The 25,657-nt window shown below is 38.6% G+C and overlaps 1 protein-coding gene across 6 annotated transcripts in view; it reads left to right on the top strand.

Annotated features, from left to right (window-relative positions):
- LOC148867300 (LEC14B homolog) overlaps positions 1-22,057 on the top strand; it is a 54,332-nt gene extending 32,275 nt beyond the window's left edge. For 4 of the 6 annotated variants that reach the window (XM_088978868.1, XM_088978870.1, XM_088978871.1 and 1 more), the window contains 5 exons: positions 208-285; positions 2,292-2,467; positions 20,662-20,820; positions 21,117-21,177; positions 21,610-22,057. In XM_088978868.1, coding sequence (XP_088834994.1) covers positions 208-285; positions 2,292-2,467; positions 20,662-20,820; positions 21,117-21,177; positions 21,610-21,798 — 663 coding nt within the window. In that variant the 3' untranslated portion in view covers positions 21,799-22,057. The remainder of the gene's footprint in view (positions 1-207; positions 286-2,291; positions 2,468-20,661; positions 20,821-21,116; positions 21,178-21,609) is intronic. The other 2 variants (XM_088978872.1, XM_088978873.1) reach the window with 1 other exon arrangement.
- The last annotated feature ends 3,600 nt before the right edge of the window (positions 22,058-25,657 follow it).

Below are 25,657 nucleotides of genomic sequence, written 5' to 3'. Positions count from 1 at the left end.
TGCAGATCCTGAATTTTTTTTAAGTATATGCTATCCTTCATATGGTTGTTTAGAATTATATTGTATTTCTCAATTTTCCTTAGGTGAACTGTTTACTTTGCAATCTTATGGGATTTGTTATTGTGTTTATAATCTCCCTTAACCAGGACTATAAATCTATAGATTTCTGAGATATTGATTATGTTTTTCCTTTTTTCCCTATTGCAGTCTGATGTTAATACAGTATGCTTTGCTGATGAAAGTGGGCATCTCATATATTCTGGTAGTGATGATAACCTTTGTAAGGTAATTTATCATTATGGAATTTTTGTTTTACCTTGGTATGGGGTTTTTGGTCTGGGTTGGGCATGCCTTTGTGTACCTAGTAATTTCTTGATACATGTGCTTTTCCCTTGGTTTCTTTCACCGGTGGGTTTTCTCTATAGGATGGTGGCTTCTATATCTGTAGGTTGGAGGGTTTTTGTGTTATTTTTTTCTCTCCTTTTTTTCTTGTTGGAGTACAGTTATTCATATATTGTTTTTTATATAAAATTCTGACATTTATCCCTCCCAATTTCCTGTAATTATAATGTCATCTATGTACACAATCAAAATAGCAACAAAATCACCCTTCCGTTTCATAAACAATGTGTGATCAGCCTAGCACTGTACAAAACTAACCTGTAGGACTACCTTGTTAATTTTCTAAAACCATGCCCTGGGAGATTGCTTTAAGCCATATAAGGATTTCTTCAGGTGACAAACTTTCCTTTCACTTTCTTGCAACTAGAAACTAGGGGGTTGAACCATATACACCTCTTCATCTAGATTACCATTCAAAAAAGCATTCTTCATATCTAGCTAATGAAGGGACTATGAAAAATTAACAACTAGAGATAAAAGAACCCATATGGAGTTCATCTTGGCCAGTGGCCACTGAAGCAAAAGTTTCATTATAGTCTACACCATACATTTGAGAGAACCCCTTCACCACCAACCTCACCTTATACCTCTCTATAGAGCCATAAGCCTGATGCTTTACAGTGAACACCCATTTCAACCCACTAGTTTCTTTTACTTTGAAAGGTGGGTGATTCTTATGAAGGGAAATAATCTCCTCTCACATAGCTTTCTTCCATTCGGGTAATTCCAAAGCTTCTGCAACATTTTTAGGAATACACACACTACAAGTGGCAGATATAAAAGAACGATAACTAGGGGACGGAAGTGGTGGAAGTAAAGCAGGCAATGGGATATTTGGTACAAAACCTTACACCCTTACTGAGAGCAATAGGAAGGTCAATATCAATATCACTAGTAGTGGGTTTAGAAAGTACCTAAAGGATGAATGACATGAAGATCTGTCATTCTGTCACATGAGAGTCTAATGGCATTGGAGGCACTTTATTCGGTTCCACACCTGTGCCTAGTGGTTGATCTTATGACTGGCCTTTGTGGTGCCCAAGTATGACAAGAGTAGACCTGAAGAGGTTGATGAGACGAACAATGTTGCTGGGAAGAAGGTTGAACCGGAATGGGGAAGAGAGAACATGTCTCACCTCACCACTATTCTCCCCTTGAGGTGAGGCAAGGAAGAAAGGGCAAGATTCAAAGGAGACATCCCTAGAGATACTGACTTTCTTGGACATAGGACCATAGCATGGGATAGCATGGGGATAGCCAATAGGTCCAACTTACCAGAAGTAGGATAACCAAGGAAAACACATGGGATGGCACGGGGGTCCAGCTTACCAGAAGAGCTTTTTTGGTATGTGTACACTTATTTTCCTGTTATTATTCTTGTTTTCCCTGTTTGTCTCATTTGGGGTCTCTTTGCATTTTGTCTCCTTGCTTGGCCACTCATACATTCCTTGGTCTTTGACTTGTTTAAGAAAATATCTTTGTTATTCGTTACAGAAAAATAAATAAGAGAAATGAAAAGAAAAAGCATAAACAAGAAAGGTTATTTTCAAGTTTCCAGCTTTATGAACAAATTTCAGAGAAGTCTTTGTGACTTCTTGCCTTAGAATTTCTCCTGTATTACGTTTCAAGTCAAAATTCATGTTTGTGACTATCCCTTCATCATGAATTCTTAATTTATGAGAACCAAATTAGTTAGTTAGACCTATAAAATAAATGATATATTTTTTCGATAGATCTATAAAATAAATGATATTGATAAATAACTCCAATATGATGTTAATGAACATCAATGTCATCCAAGAAAAGGGAGGTTAGATAGATAGGTTAATTTCTTTCTGGGGCTATGCTTATGGTCCAAGAGTTGTGATATAATTTATGATGTCAACCAGGTTTGGGACAGGCGTTGCTTTATTGCAAAGGGACGTCCAGCAGGGGTCTTGGTGGGACATTTAGAAGGCATTACATTTCTCGACAGTAGAAGAGATGGTTGTTATTTTATTTCAAATGGAAAAGATCAAACAATCAAACTATGGGATATCCGGAAAATGTCTTCAGGTGCTAGCTGGTACATTTACTTTCACCTTATTCCATTCTTTTTTATTTATTTTTTCCTTATTGACAATTAGTGATAAATTCCAAATTTCATTTGGATATGAAATTTCAATTTATGTCCAGCTATATGGGGTTAGCTAAAGTCAAACTCATCTGTGTCGCTAAAATATCTAGATCAAGTGTTAGATTACTTACATTTCTTGATTATAATTGATCAGCTTAGCTGAATACTTGATAAACTCTAGAATTCTCCTAAAGACCAAATTCAGTCCTCCCCATAAAAAATTCTTCCTGCCCTTCTTCCTCATTCCATATTTCTCACTCTTGCCCAATTATGTTTTTTCTAATTAATACTCTCTTCTCCTCTCATATTCAAAAGTTCTAGAAAGTCTCTCCTCTCTAGAGAAACAAACAAAAAGGTTTGCCAACCTTTACCTCCCTATCAACAATTTTCTTCAAGTCCATACTTCATTGCTTTGCCTCCTCCACTTCTGGCAACACCTTGACAGCAACTTCCTTAGCTTGACTTGTGCCCTCCCTATCCTCCTCTGTAACCCCACTTTTTTCCAAGTTCCAACTCACCCTTGGGAAAAGACATTGAAAGGTTCTTTTTGTCGAAGTCTTGCAAGTTTTGACTCTCCCTAGTAGGGTCTTCATGATTTAGAGCTCTGAATTTTACGTCATTTCTTTTGTACAACCTTTTATATTTGTTGGTTGGACTTGCCCTAAAAGCTCCTTCCAACCACAAAAAAACCTTAGTAACATGCGCGATATATGTTTTGCTTGAAACTCTATTTTTCTTTAGAACTGCAAAAGCCATAGCAGTGTCGACTATCAAACTCCTTCCTCTTATGGCCCAAGTCAACACCCAATTCAAATACTACTTGGACAACTAGATGATCTTTACAACTTCCTAAAGAAGTAGGCATATCCATTTTAGGATCATCATAGATATTATCCTGGCAACAACAATTAACTACTATTTGTACACCCTCACCCCTTTCCGTGTCACCCTCTCTGCCTTGTCCTTGACACCGTCCACCACCTTCACATCTAACTCCACCCCATTTTCTATAATATCCTCAATCCCCATCTCCACCTCCTTTGTGCAACCATTAACCAAACCTACAACTTCAGCCCTATTCTCTTGAGCCTGCTCAATAGGAACACAAATTAAACAGGGCCATAGCATTGGAGCATCTAACTCTTGTGATTGAAGTTTAGACCTGACCACATCTGACTCACCTCTAGAATGTCCACTTGACCTTGTCTTAGACTCGCAAATTTCAAGACATTGAGCATTGACGAACTCACCGGAATCTTTGGCTACCTTTGGCCCAGTTTTCCATCGATCTGAACTTTCGTACCTAGAGATCACCTAGATCCACTTAGAGATGGCAATTTGACCCACCCTATTGGGGCTCTGACTCACCCCACCCTGACCACGTCAGGGTTTTTTTAATTGTTGACCGGGTTCAAGGCAGGTTTCGAGGAAACCCGAAACTCTGGTGATTAGCGATGGGGCAAAGGTGGTCTTCTTGCAATGATTTGGTTCTATTGTTCTTTTTTTCCTTCTATAGGTTTTTGATCCGTCAACTCCACGCTTCTTTCTCCCTACCTCCCCCCCTTTCTTTGTCAACAACTTCCCCATTCTCCAAATCCCTAATAGGAACCTTATTCTTCTCAAGAACCCCCACTCTACTCTTTCATCTATTTCATCTACCCCACCATCTAGCTCTCCTTTTCATTCCCCTACAAACAATTCCTTCTTTCGCTATTCTCTTTCATACTCCCTAAACTATTTTTAGATCAACTACTGTACCCATCCTCTTTCCACCTAAGTTCCCTCCCTCCCTTCCCCTCCTCTTTCTTCTACCCTTTCTCCATTTCTTCATTTCCACCTTCACGTTCCCTATCAACCCCTTTAACAATCTCACCACTTGCCTTTGAGCAAATTCTGCTTTCTTGGTATTCTATTGAATCGAGTTCGACCACATAACCTTCCTTGCCATAGTTGCTACTCACGTTAACATCTTTGGTCTCTACCTCTTCTTCCAACAAGATACAATCAACACTTGCTCTTCCAACGTATCGCTTAACAAAATCCTTCTTTCTTAGAATGCAATTTAAAACACCAACCTTTTCTTTTGGATTCCCCTCCTCTTCTCCATATTTGTATTTTGTAATACGCCAAAAATACCCATCCTTGTCTGGTGGCATGATCTCAAAGGTCTTTGTCTAAAGACTCTAAACCTTAATTCTCGTTGTCACATCTCCTTCCTTCTCGACCAGGTTAGAAGAAAATGATGATAGATGTGATTTGTCATCTATTACCATACCCTTCCCCCATGTCACATGACTTTTAAAATTGTCTTGTGCCCTCAACTCCCTAGGCCAGACTTCAACACCTGGCCTATCTTGTTTTTGGCTCACGAATGCCTGGTCCCATCTTGAAGGACTTTAAAATACTCTTTCTAATAGGCTTTGCAATTATCTGGTCAGTCCTCCACTCCTATGTCTTATTATGTTAGGCCCTCCTTTGTCTTTAATTAGAGGCCCCATGTGACCATTTAAGTTGTCATGCAACATGTCTTGTCTCTCCCATCCCAACCCAATGGTTTGAAATTTGGATCATCTTAGGATCTTCTTGGCAACTATTAAAATTCTTGTCAAGATTTCCATCCTAAACCACATGCACCTTGCCATTAATTCCACTAGTCAAAGCGTACACATATGATCTACCACATGTTGACCCACCATTAATTCCAAAGCAAGAAGCCTCTCCACCTTCCCTTTTGCCTTTCTCCTTGCCTCGAGAGTGTCCCTCCATTTCCAAGCAACTTGTAGCCGAATTTGAATCATCCATTCTTAGCTTGCCATGTAGACAATCTTCTTCTGCCCTTTCATCTCCCTCCCTACAAGCTTCCTTCCACATTGTTGCTTTAATGGAGAGTAGCAACCAAGCTAAATTGCACAATCCTGTAAACATCTCCATTTTCTTGGAAATTTCTTCATGTTTGATTCCTCTCAAACTAATTGCAATAGAGTGAAGATCAAAAAGAAAACTCCATCTAGGTGATCCTTACAAAGTATAGAAATCGATTGAAAGACTTATTTCCATAAATGGAGTGGCAACCCCAGAATTCGAACTATAACACCATCCTCTACTCCCAGTCCTTTTGCATTAGATATCTTAGAGAATAAAAACCTATTTAGGGACCTCACCTGAGAACTTAATCTTTTAGTTTGAATGGTTGCTTGACATGGTTTTAGAGGTTGCATTAGATATGTTAGAGAATAAAAGCCTATTTAGGGACTTCACTTGATAACTTAAGCTTTTAGATTGAACGGTTCTTTGACATGGTATTAGAGCTTGTTCAGCACAAGGTATGGGTGGGCCTATGCTTGTCCATGCTGGGCTTTTGTGTGAGGGGGTGTGTTAGGGAATAAAAACCTATTTAAGGACCTCACCTAATAGCTTAACCTTTTAGGTTGAATGGCTCCCTAAATAGGTTTTTGTTCTCTAACAAGATAATGGGCACCATCTTGAAACAGTTACGTTACTAGATTCAAATTGTAGATTTACTACTGTAAGCTCCACCTTGAAATAGGTTTTTGCTACCATTTTAAAACCATCAGTTCCCTTTTCCTCTTTCTATTATTCTAATAGTTCAAAAGAGAGAAAGGCATAGGATTTCAGGGTGTTAATATAATAATTGACCCCCACTTCCAAAGATTCATAGAAATAAGAAATAAAATTATAGTACAATATGGACTATAGTACTACAGTACATCAGGATTCTCCACACTCCCCCTCAAACTGTTGTAGAGACACAAGCATTAGTTTGCCCACGAGAAAGAGATGTTTGGATCTTGTCATAGCCTTAATAAATATATCAACAATTTGCAGATCTGAGGCTACATGTGGAAGAGAGATGGAACCGGCGAGAAAGAAGTTTCTAATAAAGTGACAGTCCTTCTCAATATGCTTAGTCCTCTCATGGAAACCTGGATTAGATGCAATCTTGATGGCATTGGTGTTACCAATATAGAGAGGAATAGGAGTAGCGAGATGAGCACCAAGATTAGCAAGGAGAGATTGAAGCCAAATTGTCTCATTGCACACAGATGACATTGCCCTATACTCGGCTCCTGTAGATGACTCGGAAATTGTTTGTTTGTTTCTTGCATTTCCAGGATATGAGGGAATCACCCATAAAGACACACCACCCCGTAGTAGACCATCTGGTGTCAGGGCAGCTTATCCAATTTGCATCAGCATAGGCCCTCAACTGAATAGGAGAGGAGAAAGAAAAGGATAGTCCCTGTGATAAGGTGCCATGAAATAGTGATCCAATGGACAACAGTCATGTGGGGCTGAGGAAGGGTAGAAACAAACTGACTAGCTACCTGAACTGCATGAGAGACGATAGGATGAGTCATGAGAGACAACTTGACATTTAGCCCTAGAGGTGTATCAACCAGTTTGTTGTCAGTAAGCCCAGCAAGTCTAACAAGATTAGAGGCATATTTGTACTGACAAACAACGTAACTCCAGCCACTACGTTGTACTTCCAGCCCCAAGAAATAAGTGAATCTAAATCTTTCATATGAAAAGAATTGTGGAGAAGAGACTTAAGTTCTCGAATTCCTTCCTTATCATCCCCAACCAACATATCATCAACATACAACAAAAGGATCGTTATACCTTGAGATCTTCGGTGGACAAAGAGAGAGTGATTAGAGGAACTCTGACCATATCTAACAGCAACAACAACATCCTAAAATTTTTCAAGCCAGGCCCGGAGAGGGGAACATAATTAATCAAGAAAACAGTTGTACTAGCAGCCTCGACCCAAAATGAAGATTCTTGAGGAGGGTTTTCACAACACTGAGCACATGTCTATTCTTACACCCAACCACTCATTTCTGCTGAATCTAAGCGGAGAATGCATACATGAAACTGAAATTGAACTCATACCATAGCATGAAATAACTGAAATGTAGGAAAGACTTCCGACTTGTGTTGAAGAAAATAAATCCATGTGTACCTAGTGCAATCATCAATGAACAAAACAAAATACTTGCATCCAAGCCGAGAAACAATAGATAAGGTCCAAACATCACTATGTATAATTTCAAAGGGTAAAGTAGCATGCTTAGATGTGTGAGAAAAGGGTAAAGTACGACTCTTACTCAAACAACTAGAAACACGTCAACTTGTAGAGAAGATGGGATGGCTCATAGCCCACAGTTGTCACTTATCTTTGTATTTCTGTTCTATTTTTGTTAATGGGCTTGCTAAACTCTTTTTTATTTTTGTTTAATTAGCCGGCCGCCCACTTAAGGGCCTACTTGTAATTTCAGAAATTAGTGATTAATTCTTAATGAAAAGATTAGGGAAAGGAGGAGCTGTACAAACAAGTCTTCTCCTCCCCTTCTTCTTCTTCTTCTTGCTACTGCTATCTCCTTTGATTTCTTCCTACTTTTAATCAGTTTTCTTATTCTTTGGGACTGTTTTTCTTCTTGGTATTAGAGCAGACCCTTTTCTTCATTTTTTTTCTTTTTTTCCCATGCACAATGTGTATGGAGAGCTGAATCAAATGATTGATTGAAGAAAGATATTCAGCCCAATTGGTAGTGGTTTCTTGGAGAAAAAAGGAAGATATCCCCCTCATCTTTTTAACAGTTTTTGGTTTTTCCCAAAAACCCTAATCAGCTGGAGAGTTCTGATTGCGGGTCCCACAGGAAGCTTCACCTTGGCGCTCAGTGGTTAAAGTTTGATTACCTTGAAGATCGATCCAAGCTTTGCACAGTTCTGTGAAGCCTACAGGGAGCGGCTGCCTTTTTCCATTTCTCCCGGGTTCCGAGTGAGAGGTAGCTGGCTGTTAGGGATCTGTGAAGGTTGGTACTTTGTGTCTATTATTTGCTATCTTCTTTATTTGTCATCTGAAACTGTTTTAGGAGTTGTTTGAGGAAGATGGATGCTTCTGGAATTGAAAATAAGATAAACTCAGAGTTCGGACATATTCCGGGAGCACCTATAGACTCTTTATTGGTTGTGACCACAATCAAGCTTGATGGGACTAACTATCTAACGTGGTCACAATCATTAAAGATACATATTTGTAGTAGAGTCAAGTGAGGATATATTTCAGGGAGCAAGAAAGCACCAAAAGAAGATGAATTCTGCTATTTGTTGATGAATACCAAAAGAAATGGTTGCTTGGAGAACAGGATGTGAGGGAATTATAGGAGGATGAGGTGGAAGAGGAGGGGGAGCAGGAACACTTGAGGTAGACACAATGGGAGGAGAGGACAACTCAGTAGAGGACTCAAAAAAGAACCAGAAGAAGATGAATTGAAATAAGTTGATGCTAATGCTTGAGAATTCTCGAACTCCAACGCAAATAGATGACCCAACCTACAACCCTTCCCTTTCACCTTCCTAGTGTATCGGTCCTAAATCAAACAACCATCATGAGAAAATGTAAGTATTTGACCTTCATCAACAAGTTGGCCAATAGAAATCAGATTAGTAGTAAGGTTTGGAACAAAAAAGGTTTTGGTATGGGGAAAGGAGGTGGTAGAAGAAAGTTTTAAGGGACAAGTCACTACTACCAATGATATTTAATTTTTCACCATTGTCAGCAAGGTTTTAAAAACTGACCCGGAAACAGAACCGCTTTGGTCACCGGTTTCCGAGTCAGTGGTTTGACTGCTTGGGTCAAAAGGTTCAAACCCATTAGTTGGAATATTAAGGAATGATGGATATAAATGTTATGAGAAGGGGGTTGAGAATGAGAGAGAGAAGAGGGTTCTGACGGCTAAGAAGAGAAAATTTGGAAAAGAAAGAGAGAGAGTGATGGTGGTGGCGACTTGTATCAGTGACAACGATCTACAGTGGTGAGCAACAACAACAACAATAGTAGATCTGAGATCTTTCTCAGATATCTCTCTCTCTGAGAAAGAGAGAGATAATTAACGCATTTTGTTGAGTTCGAAGGATCAATGTAAACAAGTTAATATTCTGCCCATAAGTTGATAAAACTGGCATAGTATTCTTAAATCTTCTTATCTCCTTGGTAATAAGCAAAAATCTCAGACTCAGTTGGATACTGGCATATTTGATTGATGGTATACTTTCTTCAAGTATGCATACATCTCATAGGCAGTTTGCATTCTTCTCATGGGTACAACAATATGAGATACTATTGAACTATGTATCCAAGAAACTATTTTCCCGTTATCCAACTTCCGAATAGGCCTTGGTATCTGTTTCATCAGATTTTGTAACTTTTCCATTCAAATATCCTTCTGGGCCTTTTCCTTTAACAAAAAAGTGAATATGGAGCTTCCACATACTGTAGTTAGTTCCATCAAACTTTACAGAAATGATATCAGCCTTCTCAATCATTCCAATAATAACTAAAGTCCAAAAAGGGAATAACAGTGCTAAAATCGATGCTAAAAGGAGAGGAACTAGTAATTAACAAGACAAACTCGATCAGAAACAGTCCAAACACAACATTTGAGTAACACTCCACTAAACAATCAAATGAAATGCAAAACTACCCAGTGAGTGAATGCTTGTTGAGTGATACATGAACCACCTGCTATCATATGATAAAAATGGGTACTACCTCTAGGATCCACTACCTTACTAAGAAATCAAGAAATATGAAGGTAGCCTAACATGTGGAGCAATGAGTTCACATAATCATAACACAAACTATGGACAAAATGAGATGTCACACAAACTATGCAGGGGTTTGGAATATTATATAAACTAGACTGATGGAAAAAGAAAAAAAAAGGTTGCAGAGACACATGGCTTCACAGAGAAGAAACATACAACAGATGGCCTGAGTAGGGGAAAGGGAACAACAATGATATAAATGTGGCATAGGGAGAGAGAGAGAAGTGGAGAGAAGGGAATTGAAGTGGGGGAAAAAGAAAATAAAATGAAAAGGGAGACAATAGAGATAAAAAACATAGCAACATTAGCAGAAACTCTTTTATGGGGATCACAAGTCTTAAAAAAATTCTACTTTCTTAAAGCAATACAATCTTGGAAAATATTTTCTTAAGAAAGCAAAAAAGTCTTGTACGAGCTTTCTAGACATGAGACCACAATTATTAGCCACCCATGAGGCCCACACCTCTTGGCCCAACTTCAGTAGTATTTTACTGACCTGCCCTTGCAGTTGGTCCATCATATATATCGTAAAGGGGCAATGGAGATTGGGTTCTATCCTTGTAGATCATTAATAAATTGTTTATGAGCATGCTTTATGTTTCTGTGCATTTTTTTGGCTTTTTATGTACTTGTAATTTTAATAATTTCTTGTTAGACTAGATCTAAGGTTTCTCTGTGGTTTGGTATGTTGCCAAGTCTTTGTGTTTATTGCATATGAAACCACTGTTTGGTTTCACTATTTATCAAATAAATACTAAGAAACTGAAATGCTTGGTTCTTTTTTGCATGGGGCATTTGGGGAAACGTCAAAATTTCGTTTTCCCTAATGCCCCAACATTTCTTGAAACGAAATGCTGACGAGGCATGCTTTTATGGGTGTTAATCTGAGGTGGAAAACAATAAATGTTTAAAGTGATGCCCGACCAAACAAAAAAAGCAAGAAATGTTTAAAGTGAAAAACGTTTAAAGTAAGATAGTACAAATAAACGTTTAAAGTAATAAATGGCCTCTCTGTAAACTCCAGCGGAACCAAACATATACTTAATCAGCAAAGGAGAAAAGGTCTTTAGCTCAAGGATTATTTATTTATCCTTTTCTTTTTCAATATTTGGTGGTGGGGGAGGATGAGAGTGGGTAAAGTCTCTTCCAGGGTTGAGTATTTTTAGGCCACATATCAATTAAATAAAACCATATGTCATTTGCAATCGTTCTATCATGTTATATAGTATAAAAGTGCGAATGAGGTGGTGGGCTTTTGGAAAATTTCTTCACTAAACTACCCCTCCTCTTGAATTTGGTTCATCTCCATTGAGAGGGCAAAAAATGTAATTAAAATAATACTATTAAATACATTTAAGTACCTCTCATTAAGTTTTACATTAAAGTCATTAGATAAATCACATTCTCTCATTGAATCCAAATTTATACTTTTATTTATCATCATTAAATTCTACTAAAAAATTCATACACAATAATTATTAGGGTTAATTGCTTACATATACCCTGTACATTTAGGAAACTACTTAAATGTACCTTAAACTTTCAAAACCTACTTATATGTACCTTATAATATGGCCCCAAATAACACAAATAAGCTATCTAATAAAAAAGCACCAAAGCTGTTAGATATTCCATTAATTTTTTATAATTCCATTTTTACCCTTATTCTTCCTTCTTCCCCTCTCCAAACTGAATGAATGGAGGCAATGAAGATGCTAGAATTCTAGTGTGTGTTCGGCTGATAGGGTCTCCTATTAGCCCATTCTTATGTTAATTTAATCTTGTAACTGGGCCTTTGCTAATGGGCCTAATCCTGTTTACGTTTTAAGTATTCTGGTTGTCCCATTACTAATCAGGGGTATACCAGTAATTTTATTGTACTTTGTACTTCACTTATATTTAAATAAAGGCCTGGTCGACTGCTAACACAGTTCGACATTCTCTGCATCTAAGAAGTTCATCCTCTTCTTTACTACTTCGAGTTCAGCTTCTTAGTTTACATGGTATCAGAGCATTTGCTCCTTTCTGGTTTCAACCGGTCCACTATCTTCTCTTGCTGCCTTCCTTCATCTTCTCCTTTCTTTCTGGGTTGCTGCAGTGAAGACCTAGGAGTGTAAGGGAACTCAGCAAGTTCGAACCTAGGGTTTCTCTTGGTTGTAGGACTCAAGGGAAGTAAGACCCAGAAGTAGATGTCCTACTAGTTTTTTTTAGCAAGTAATAGCTATTTGGCTACTAAGAGAGGTCTGTACAAGACAGACCTAGTTGAGGATTGATTCCAGCAGTCCTAGCACTAGCCGAAAGGGGGAGGGCTTCCTCTACAGTTACAACTTTGGTGCTCCAGCCAGATTTGTGCAGAACAGTGGTAAAGGCATAGCCTCCTCCACAGTTGCAGCTTCGGTGCATCAGCAAGACCTTTACAGAACTGTGGCGACTTCAGTTACAGATCATTTCCAGGTTGGTTATCAGCCCTTCTTCTGGTATCCACACTACTTTGCTCTGTGAACTGGTTCAGTTACAAACCTTCATTTGCTACTGTACCCGAACTGGTTTAGTCTTAAGTGAAACCTATCCGGTGTGCTACCAGCACTGTGAACCCTGTGACCACTTCGGCCAGCCCTAACCAGAACCACCTACAGCACTGTGAACAAACTCTTTGACCGAAGTTAGGATGTCATCACTTTCTGGTGAAGTTTCTTCTAGAGATAACAAATCTGTTACAAGGTACTCAAACTTGGAGAACCCTAATCTGCATAGCTTGTAGATTACAAGTGTGCTATTGGATGAGTATAACTTTAGGGAATGGTCAGTCTCAGCAAGACTGTTCATTACCTCTCGTGACCTCACAGGCTATTTGGATGGAGACAAAAAGGAACCAGAAATCAGCAGCCCTGAATACACTGTGTGGCACAAGGAAAATTCCACAGTCATGTCTTGGTTGCTGGCCTCCATGACTCCTCGGGTGGCCAGAACTGTTCATCACTTCCCTATAGCTGCAAAAATCTGGGAGAAAGTATTTAAGACATATGGCCAAAAGAAGAACAATGCCAGAATCTACAGGCTGAACCAAGACATTGCAGCCCTAAGGCAAGGAGACATGTCTGTGGCAACGTACTTTGCAACATTGGAAGGCCTCTGGGAAGAGCTTGACCATCACTTGATATTGGATTGGGAAAATGCAAAGGATAAGGAGAGGCATGACAAGCAGATTGAGGAGGGCAGAGCCTTCAAGTTCCTGGCAGGCTTAGACCCTATATATGAAGGTGTAAGGTCACAGATTCTAGGGAGAGACGAATTACCTGAAATTAATCATGTTTACTATCTGGTGAGGAATGAAGAAGGAGAAAGGAGATGCAAGTTGATTCCCAGACACAAGCAACAGAACTATTTGGAGAACATTCAGCTTTAGTCTCCACTAAGGGAAACAGATTTTTAGACAAGAAGACCCTCAAGTGTACCCATTGTGGTGGTGAGAAACACACAAAGGAGAAATGTTGGGTATTGTACCCTCATTTGAAGCCAGCTACTCTGAGAAAGGATAAAAGGCAACATAAGGGCCATACGGCAAGTGGGAATCTTGCCACCAACAGCAGTAGTGACATCTCACAGAGTACTCAGCCAGTGTCTTCCTCCACCACAAAGCAGGTTGCTAATTCTGCCAGACCAAGTACCTTGGGCTTTACAACTAGTGAGGTAGAGGTTCTCAGCCGGGCATTAGCCCGTCTGAAGAACAATCCTTTAGCTTCCACCTCTCTTGTCAAATCAGGTACAGCCTCTGCATTTAGTGCAACTAGTTCCATTAATTCTAGCTCTTGGGTGATTGACTCAGGGGCCACTAACCATATGACACATGTCCTCATTATTCTCCTCATATCATTTGTTGTCTGGTTAGGATAAGATGAGAGTAGCTGATGGGTCACTCTCCACCATCTTGGGAAAGGGAGTGGTTGACCTAAGCAAGGATCTCTCTCTTAAATAAGTCTTACATGTTCCTAGTCTTACATCAAATCTGTTGTCTGTTTCAAAGCTTACAAGAAACTTGAACTGCAGTATAACTTTTTTTCCCTCTCACTATGTCTTCCAGGACAAATTGATGAGTAGAACGATTGGGAGTGGTCGTGAGTATGAGGGCCTCTACTATTTTGATGCGGATGTCAGCTCAGCACTGCAAGCTTCTGCTACTACTAGTCCAGAAAGTGTGGAGTCAAGAGCTAGGCTGCACTTGTGGCATGCTAGGCTAGGTCACTTGTCCTTTTCTTCTTTAGCTATGTTGTTTCCCGATTTATGTAAGGGAGTTCCGAGTCAAAGTTTAGTTTGTGATGTGTGTCAAATTTCAAAACACTGCAGATCAATGTATCCAATTTCTAGTAATGAAATACAAGCCTCTTTTGATTTGGTCCATTCTGATGTTTGGAGTCCTTCACCCATTGTTTCCATTGATGGCTTCCATTATTTTATCAGTTTTATTGACCATTATTCTTGGTGCACTTGGATTTATCTGTTAAAAGGACGTGAAGAAGTTCCACGGATAACTATGATGTTTTGCAAGATGATTGAAACACAATTCGGGAAGAAGATTAAACAATTCCATTCAGACAATGCAGCTGAATACTTTGAAAGATCCCTGAATTCATTCATGGAAGACGAAGGCATGTTACATCAGTCATCACGTGCTTACACCCCTCAGCAAAATGGAGTTGCTGAGTGCAAGAACAGGCACCTAATGGAAACAGCTCGAGCTTTACTTTTCCAGCACAATGTGCCCAAGCAATATTGGTCTCAAGCTGTCCTCACTGCATCATAACTGATAAATCGGATGCCATCTAAGGTACTGGGTATGAAGACCCCCTTCTCTGTGTTATGTCCCACTCTTCCAGATTTTTCTCTTCCCCCACGGGTTTTTGGATGTACATGCTTCATACATGTGAAGGATCCAAAGAAAACCAAGCTGGATCCTAAGGCTACAAAGGGAATATTTTTGGGGTACTCTCCTACACAAAAGGGGTATAAGTGTTATGATCCTGTCTCCAAGAAAAAATGTCACCAGAGATGTAGTTTTTTTTGAGTCTCAACCATATTTCCAGTCTTCCCAGAATCCTCTTCAGGGGGGGACTAGTGGAATGGAAGAGGATTCTCAGTCTCCCTTCTTTTTTGTTCCCCTTTCATCACCTTCCACTCCCCCTTCATCACCTAGTTGTAACATTCCGGGTCAACCTAGTGATTGCAATAGGCAAGAGAAAGAGATACTCACATACAGTAGAAGGAAGAAGGGCCCTCAGCCTCATGATTGCAACCAGTTGGACTCAGATAAGTCTATCTCAGCAATCCAAGGTATTTCTGACTCTCTCAATTCAGATTTGGATCTTCCTATTGCTCTCCATAAGCTTGTTCGTTCTTGTACCACTCGGCATTCCATAGTTGATTATGTCTCTTACTCACATTTATCACCTGCCTACCATTCCTTTGTGTCTGCTCTTTCCTCTGTATGTGTCCCTTCCAGATATTCAGAGGCAGTATCTGATCCAAGATGGAAAGAAGCCATTATTGAAGAAATGAAAGCCCTAATGAAAGCAAGAACATGGGAATTGGTGGACCTACCAGAAGGGAAAAGCACTGTTGGGTGCAAGTGGGTATTTACAGTAAAGCATAGGGAAGACGGGTCAATTGAAAGATACAAGGCTAGACTTGTGGCAAAGGGATTTACACAAAAGGAAGAAATTGACTACAAGGAAACCTTTGCCCCGGTAGCAAAACTCAACACAATCAGGGTTCTACTATCATTAGCTGCAAAATTCTCTTGGGAACTCCATCAGCTAGATGTGAAGAATGCTTTCCTAAATGGTGATCTACATGAAGAGGTATTCATGGAACCCCCACTTGGATATAATGTTGGAAAGAAGGTGTGTAAATTAAGGAAAGCTTTGATTGGCTTGAAGCAATCTCCCCGGGCATGGTTTGAGAGACTTTGTACAGCCATGAAAAAAGTGGGGTACACTCAGAGCAGCGCGGATCATACATTGTTTACAAGGAGGCAAGATGGAAAACTTACAACTCCTATTGTTTATGTGGATGATATGGTGATTACTGGAAATGATGTGAAAGAGATGAAGAGGCCGAAGGAGTTCTTAGCTTCAGAATTTGAGATCAAGGACCTGGGAAATCTGAGATATTTTCTCGGGATTGAAGTTGCTAGATCAAGAGAAGGAATCTACATATGTCAACGAAAATATGTGCTAGATCTCCTAGAAGAAACAGGCATGATGGGGTGCAGGTCAGCAGACACACCAATAGAACCGAACCATGGATTACAAGAATCAATGGGTGAGGAATACCGTGATAAGGAAAGGTACCAAAAATTGGTAGGAAAACTGATATACTTATCCCTCACTAGGCTAGACATTGCCTATGCAGTGCATGTTGTCAGTCAATTCATGCACTCACCAAAGACTCCTCATATGAGAGCAGTGGAAAGAATTCTCAGATACTTGAAAACTTGCCCAGGGAAAGAAATTCTATTCAAGAAGAACAATAGACTTGAAATTGAAGCCTACGCTGATGCTGATTGGGCTGGGTCTGTTGGAGACAGAAAATCAACCTCCGGTTACTATACATTCTTGGGAGGAAACCTAGTTACATGGCGCAGTAAGAAGCAGAATGTTGTGGCTAGATCAAGTGTAGAAGCTGAATACCGAGCTATGGCACATGGGGTGGCTGAACTCTTATGGCTCAGAACTCTCCTTAATGAGCTTGGTATCAAGACTGAAGGTCCTCTCAAGTTGTATTGTGATAATAAAGCAGCTATCAACATTGCCAACAATCCCGTGCAACATGACAGGACAAAACATATTGAAATTGATTGACACTTTGTCAGAGAGAGAATTGTTTCAGGGGAACTCTGTGTGCCTTATACTCCATCAGAAATGCAGATTGCAGATGTATTAACAAAAGGGCTGGCAACTACAAAGTTCAAGGACATACTTGGCAAGCTGAACATGATTGATATCCATGTTTAGCTTGAGGGGGAGTGTTTGGCTGATAGGGTCTCCTATTAGCCCATTCTTATGTTAATTTAATCTTGTAATTGGGCCTTTGCTAATGGGCCTAATCCTGTTTATGTTTTAAGTATTCTGGTTGTCCCATTACTAATCAGGGGTATACCAGTAATTTTATTGTACTTTGTACTTCACTTATATTTAAATAAAGGCCTGGTCGACTGCAAACACAGTTTGACATTCTCTGCATCTAAGAAGTTCATCATCTTCTTTACTACTTCAAGTTCAGCTTCTTAGTTTACAGAAGATATAGAAATATAGAGGAAGAAAAAGTTAGATTGTCAAAGACAACCAGATTTGACAAGAATAAATCAAAGGATGTAGTCATAGATCTAGAACAAGATGAACTTAAAATAAAAACAAAGTAGATGGAATGTTGAAAGTACTGTTCATTCGTCAAGGAAATGTTATTTGAAGAAAAATAAGAAGAAAAGAGGCAACAGTAAAGAAGGTATTTGAAAAGACAAAGGAACCAAATCTCTAATACATTTGATCATGCTCTGACCTAGAATGGCGATTATATGATCAAATCCCATTGCTTCACTCTTTTCTTAAACATCTCCCAGGAACTATGACTATTCTAACATCCGTACCAGTTAATAAATTCCTTTTGCCTCTAATAAAGACCTTCTCCATCCCAAACCCATTCTAACAAATAAAAATAATAAAGAACCAATTTTATTGGTTACTTCAAAGGTGGAATGCAGTGAGAGTTGAAGTTGTACCATTTTGTTCCCTCATAAAGACTTACAACCAGAATTTCTTGGGTGAGATTCTTGCTGATTTTGCTCGGTTGAAGTTTTTTTTCTACAACCTATACCTCTAATTATGGAGTCTTGGATGAATTAGAGCTTTTTCTAAGGATCAATAATAGACATTGGTTGCCCCTTTTTCTAGGCTAACTCTGCTTTTAACATAATCATGTCAATTAGAAATTGCAGTGGTGATTGACTGGTTGTGCAACAAGTGGGAGAACCATCTATTCATTGTCAAAATCCCTATAAAGAGAAAAAGAGTTCTATGGGTAATGTTCCTACTAAGATTCCACTTTTCTGTAATATTTCAGTTGTTCCAAGTTTCAAGTGGCATTGTACATCAAGACAATAAGGCGCCAAAGAAGCATAAAACAAACGACAGATTGGGTTGGCTTATTGGTTCACTACAATGAAAACCCAAAAATTATCTATTTTCTTTTTATTTACTTAACTTAGTTCTAACAGTGGTGTTTGCAACGTTGAAGAAGAAGAAGATAAAGGAGAGAGAGAGATGTAGAAGAAGAAAAGAAAAAAAAAAAGAATGAAAATGGCATATTTTGAAAATTTAATGAATAGTTAGAAATATTTGTGTCTTTTTTAAATTTAATCTATTAAACTTAACCCTAGAAAAGTCAACAAGGTATATACAAGTTGTTTTTAAAAGTTAGGGTATACATAAGTAGTTTCTCAATATATATATATATATATATATATATATATATATATATATATATATATATATACGCCCTATATATAAGTAATTAACCCTAATTATTAACAGAATGAAATTTTATATTTTTAAAATAAACCTAGAAATGAAATCATATTTTTCATCCAAGTGGTGGGCAAGTAGTTCAACCATTTGGGTCAAATGGATGATTTCATGATGTCATAAATAAATAATACAAATTTAGAAATATAAAAATACAAAAAACAGAGAAAATAAAGAAATTTTGAAAAATTTGGACATGTTTCTACTATTATATATTTGTCATATTAAAAAAATAAGTATGATAAAATAGACAATTTTATTAATGGTGGGCATGGAATATACAACTTAAACCTAATGAGAAATGATTGAGAAAACAAATACAAATCTATATCTATATCTTTACTACTATTAAAAGTGTGAAACTTTTGTTTGACTAACATACCCCAATTTTTGAATTTGGTCCTCTCTCATTATGAGGATAGAAATGTAATTTCAACAACCATTTACTTGCCATTCAAATCTCTCATTTAAGTCTTATATTTAAGGTATTAACTCCCATTAACATTCATTGATTCCTATTCTTGGCTAGAATACCCCTATTTTTGTATTTGGTCCCTCTCTAATTGTGGGGGCACAAAATGTAATTTAAACTACTACATTTCCCTTCAATCAATTCCCTTATATTTATGGTATTAACCCATTCTTTCATTGAATCTTATATTGATCGATTATATTAATATTAATATTAAAAAGTGTTGCAAAGAATAATCATTTCTATAGACCAACCCAAAAATGGAGTTGTTTCATGTTTGGTGGCAAGTCAACAATTCAACCCTTTGGGTCAAATGTGTAAACCCTTGATGTCATAATTAAATAATAATAAAAATTTAAAAAGATGAAAACACATAAAAATATAAAAAATACAAAAAAATTATAGAAAGCATTTGGGCAAATATTATTTGCTATCATCATCATAAAAAATTATCACATGCAAAGCATGTGAACCCTTACTAGTATATAATTATATTTTTATACCAAAGGAGGTAAAAAAATAAAATAAGAAGTTCATGAGATACAACTAAACGAACAATAGTGTCTTAAGCTGTGGATAGTGTACCATAGTGCCTAATGTGATTGGGTACTTGTTCCATTTACTTCTTCCTCTTGCTTTAGGGAAGAGCTTTACCATTTTACTATTTTGTCTTGCTTGCTCATGGTTGGTAAAGGCTAGCTAGGTTTTTATTTCCATCCTTGGGATCATGGGATGAGATACTGCTTTAGCTGATGTAATTATCCCCCAAGAGGAGTATAAAACAAAACTTATTTCTTCTATTTTTGAATATTAGCATTGCAATTGTTGAAGTAGTTTTACTTAATTATTTATCATATTTTAAACAAATATACGTGTATCAATTTTGCACGCTTATACGATCATGCAGACATGCTGAACCCTTTCAATTTGGTGTCCAAAACTGGTTGTGTTCAGGTTTCGTAAATCTGTCACATCCAAACTAAACAAGCTTAATTTCATGATTAAGAGTGATGGATATTTATTGATGAGGCCATGAGCACCAGGACATTCATAATTGTAATTACGTACTTTTGGTTTAACACTCACTTTTGGAGTAAGTTTGATTTACTTTTGCAACCTTGATTTAACATGAAATAGGATAGGCAAATGCTGGATGCCTCGATGCGCCTCTGCAATATATGCCTGCATACGTGATGCATTTTCTGTGCAAATAAATGCTACATGTATTTCATAATTCTTGTTTGATCATATAAACACCCTTTGTTTATGGATTATATCTTAATTTGGATTGTAGAAGGGCTGAATTCTCAGTCAAACTCACCGGATTCATTGACCAATGACTCTGGCTTGGTTGTATCAAAATATGCTTCCAGCAAAAGTTCAAAGATGTGTATCCATTTATTAATATCAAACGTGCTTATGAGCCTAATTCTGATTTTCTCTCTTTTTGTTCACTGCAGCAGCACAACATTTAGAAATAATGAGTGGGATTACAGATGGATGGATTACCCAGACCAGGCAAGAGGTTTGAAACATCCAAATGATCAATCGTTGGCTACATATAGTGGTCATTCAGTACTGCAAACTCTTATACGCTGTTACTTTTCCCCATCTTATAGGTAATCTACTAATAGTAGCTTCTATATCACCAAGGTCCATGGATTCCTAAGGCTATTTGTATTCTCCCTATCAAACGTTTCAGCCTAATCAGTAAAGATCAGCTTGGTTTGTGTAATTCACAATGACTAAAGTAACTTGGTTCAAACCAGATTTTCGGCAGGCTGAGTCAATCTTGTGCATTATGGTTTCTGCATCTCAATTTTCATCAAATTAGACTGTCTACACCAATTTCACTAACGAAATTGATTGCAGGCTTTCATATATGTGCTACTGATCTCTTTATTGCTTGTTGCAGCACTGGCCAAAAATACATCTACACTGGATCTAGTGACGGTTATGTTTATGTTTATGATTTGGTACTTCCATAATCTCTCTCTTGCTGAAATTTCAAGTTTCTTATATCCCGCAATTATTTAATAGTGAGCTATGAAGGATTACTACTCGAAGCTGTCCATGTCATAATAAGGAGCACAAAAACGAGTGTTGTCATTTGATGGGTTTCATAGGGAGATCTGGTTAGTAATTAATGTAAATACCCTAGTGAATAATATATTCTGAATGATCACAAGCGTCCAATGGTGCTAATTGGGCAATAGTGATCATATTGTGGCATAGCTTCCTAAACTGTTTTAAAAGCAGATATCAAGTGGAGGATCTCCCTGTACCAACCTGTTAAAGTGAGTTCATCTGCATGAATGTTTGTCGTGCATAGGGAATGGTAATTTTCAGGGATTCCGCATCAATCTGTTTCTAATATTGATCCTAATGAGCTCTGCAAATTTCTGCAGGTAAGTGGAGCCCAAGTTGCAAAGCTAGACTACCATGCATCAACTGTTAGAGACTGTAGTTGGCATCCTTCCTACCCAATGCTTGTCAGCTCTTCATGGGATGGGGTGATAGCCAGATGGGAATTCCCTAGTACCGGGAAAGCGTCACAGCCATTGGTTAAGACAAGAAAGTGGAGAGGTTTATATTGAGTTACATCTATTGGGTGTCTCAAGTATATTGTACAAGTGTTTTATATGTATATGGGCGTTTGGTGTTTCAATTTAGTTATTTCGTGGCCAGATGAAAGAGAAATATTTTAATCTTTCTTTTCAATCCAGTAACTTGGCTGCAGTCTGCAAGCTTACAGCCAACTTTGTAGAAATTAGAAACAACTAGATTCTTGCCGCTTCTTGTAAAAAGCTTCATGAGAACAAAAAGTTCAAATATATTATGCGATACTGAGCCAAATTCTCGGACTCCATAATATTACTAATATGTGCTCATGTTGCCTAAAATGGAATGCCCTCATTGTTTAATTCTATTGCACAATGGTGTCACTGTTTTCTCAGAAAACAATAATGTTCTTTGGTTGGTTCCATTGTTGCCACCCAGGGTTTTTGAATCGTTGACCTGGACGGTTGGACTGTTCCCAGGCAACCAGTTCTGTTTCACCCTTAACCCGGGTGGTCAAACTGTCAACTCATTCAATCTGAACAACGGTTTGTGGCTGTTTTTTATTTTAATTATTCTTTTAATTTTTTTTTTTTAAGTTGGAATGGACCATCCATTTGAATCAGATAGTTGAACTGCTGACCCATAAATCACTCGCCAAAGGGGTTCTGGTTCCAGGTCGGTTTTTAAAACTGTGTTGCCACCTAACCATTTTCATCAGAAAACCATTGCTAGCTATGATATGAAAAAATGGAAAAACACGCTTTTTGACATTTTTCCAAACAATGCCTTCCCAATTTTCTAAGCATATCATTTTTTTTTGGTGTTTTTCGGAAAAAAATGTCCAACTAAGCAAAATACATCACTTCAAACATGAAATGCCCATGTGGCGATGATGTGCCGAGTTCGGCTTCTGTCAAGGAAACTCGATGCGAGCACCGTTCCGGCAGCCCCTTGCAAACTTGCATTGGGAATCTCTCATGATATAAATCACATATGTACGGAGATATTCCCAACGTAAGGTTATAAAAGTTCTTGAAATGGGCTTTGCCCTGACGGAAGCCGGACTGATGTGCCACCGTTTTTCCAGAAAACGGCATTGGTTCCAAACACTGCCTAAAATGGTGTCCCATTTCTGATTTCAGACTAAAAGATATTTATTTCTTTTTTCATTGTTATTATATTTATTTGTTTATGTGAACAATTTCATTAAAAAGTACAGAAAATTACAGATACAGATGCCACTCCTGCAAAATCCTCAACTTATTCCTGGAGGTGATCCCTAAGATATGAAAGACCATTGGCATCGTATGGCCCTGATAGTGGTTTCATGGTTTGCCTAATGCCTTGTGATTATGCGGGCTGTGCTGGGCTGGGGGTTTCAGGTCCATGGGCCAGCACTGTGCTGCCATCCCGCCTGCTGGCCTGGCCCATATATATATATATATTATAATTATATAATAATATATAGTATATAATATATTAATAAAATAAATAATTATATACATCAAAATTCATATAAAAAAAAAATTTAATTTTTTTTTAAATGAACCTTTTATAGAATTGGCCCGATCTAGCCCAAGGATCAACCCGTCCATGACATGACATGGCACAGCACAGGCCCGCAAGGGCTCAGGCCATGGGCCATGCCAGGCCGATCCCTCAAAATATCCAAAGGGAAGGAGGCACATCACGGCACGGCCCACACGACCCGTTTTACAGCTCTAGTAAAAAGTGAACCAAAATGGTGAGAGGAAATAAAGACTGCTTTTGAATAAAAAACTAGGGTTGAAACTGTTCTGACATTTGCTACATTAGGAAGCATTTAGTCCCCATTCTGTACACTCTTCCATCCCTACTCATGGACTCTGATCGATGATGTTGAAATACTCAATTATTATTAGTTTCTTAAACAATGTTTAAATAATTAACTGTATACAATAAAATATGAAATCTCTATTAAAGAAGCAGTAAGAACCATGCATATGATATCAACTAAAGATGATGCATTACCTGCAGCAGCTTGAAAAAGATAAAAAAGCAGGCACTCTTCTTAGTTGGAAGAGTCGGTACTTGATTCCTGATTGTTAGACATCAAATAGAAACCAACTAGCTTTGCAAAAATTAGATCCTAGGAAGTTGCTACAAAAACCTTGCAAGAAAGAAGATATCCATCAGCTAGTGTCTTCTCGCAGCAAATGCCATAGATAATGCAGCCAAAATTGTCGTTGCAGAGCATAACCAATTCCTGAAGCTCCTCTTTCACAGTGTTCTGCGGGAGCTCCAGCTGCCAGGTCATGTCCTCCACTTTCCCCTCCGTTTCTGAAGTCCCTCTTGATGGCTTCCAGCTCTTGACACCAGAATCTCCCTTTCCATCTATCTCTTCGCCTTCAGAACCACACACCATCCTTGCAGTATTCTTTAAAATGGATAAGGTTCACTCAGAGAACACTTCTGCAGATTTCAGCTTTTCTTGCAATTCCTCCAGTCATTGTTGAGCTTCCGCCACTGTCCTCCCCATCAAAGTCTTGTCCTCCATCAGTGATTCAATGCAGACTTTACTTCTCTTTCTTTTCTTCAACTAGGCCATCACGTTCCATTTTCATATATACACGTTTGAACACTTCCTGCGGCCCCTCTGTGTTCTTCTCCAGTTCCAGAATTTTAACCCTCAAGTTTGATGCCCCCTTGATAATAACATTTTCCAACCTGAACTCCAAATCGTAACTGTTCTTGCTTTTGCATAGCATCGGCCTTCTTCTTCCCTAACTCAGAAACTTCCGGTTGCGGTCTGCCTTCCTGCCTTTTCAGACTGGATATTGTAGCACCAGTTGATCAACTTCTTTCTGCAATTCGGTGGTCTTAGTCGCCTGCTTAGCGTTTTCTCGCTCCGTCCGTTGCGTGTCTGCAGCAAGTTCTCTGATTTCTCTCCTCAAATCTTCAATTAATTGTGATGACTCCAATAGCCTTCTCTGCAAAGAATCCTTGTCGCTTAGCAGCGAATCAAAGTTTCGTTCTCTCTCCATGTTTTGTTCCAATAGTCCGTGGCGCTCCGTCCGTAATTTCTGAAGCTCACCTTGAGTCTCTGAATTGCTCTCTCCAGCTCAACAAGCTTTCCTCTCAACTGTTCTACCAACCTTATCTGCCTATCTGGATATCAAGATCCTTCCGAACCGTATCCTTGTAATGAAAAAAGTGATCGGAAGCTTCTCTCTCTCTCTCTCTCTCTCTCTGGGCGAAGATTTCCACCGATTGCTTCTGAGGATTCAATCTGGCGGTCTCCATCATTAATCAATCCTCGCCTGTTCAATCCGATCCTTCTCTCTAACAACATCGGCTATCTCTCTCTTCAGATCCTCAAGTCTTCTTCTGCTCTTCTCCTCCAATACTCCATGGCGCTCCATTTGTATATTTCCAATCTCATGGTGAGCCTCTGCATTGTTCTTCTCCATCTTTACCACAAACAATTTAAAATGCTGGGAACTGGGAAGGAAGGAGCTCAACGTTCGAGGAATTCTCGAGACAACGTGGAGCCCAACGGTTCGTCTGCATTTTTCCCACGTGGCCACGTGGGGTCTTCTAATCGGACGAACCAGGTCCAGGCTACCTAACAGTCAACCAGACCGTGGTAGAGATAAATGGTCTTGATTTGCTGGGTTTGGCCGTTTGGGTCCCATTTAGACGTGGCAATCGGGCCGGGTCACCTTTTGAGCGGGGCCGACAAAGTTAAAGGCTAAAACCCTAATCCTAAATACTCAGGTTAGCCACAGGTCAGATGGGTTAATGGTTGAACCGCTCTCATTAATCGGTCTTTAATCAAGTCAATAAATTTTAACCAAAAATACAGATCAGGTAATTTCGCCTTCTAGCTTTGGCCACTAGATAGATAAGGAACCC

Source organism: Nelumbo lutea, chromosome 3 (genome assembly GCF_056320005.1).
Source record: "Nelumbo lutea isolate HS-2025 chromosome 3, American lotus-T2T, whole genome shotgun sequence".
NCBI classification, from domain to species: domain Eukaryota; kingdom Viridiplantae; phylum Streptophyta; class Magnoliopsida; order Proteales; family Nelumbonaceae; genus Nelumbo; species Nelumbo lutea.
The sequence above is the reverse complement of the archived record's forward strand: the minus strand, read 5'-3'. Positions and strand labels throughout refer to the sequence as shown.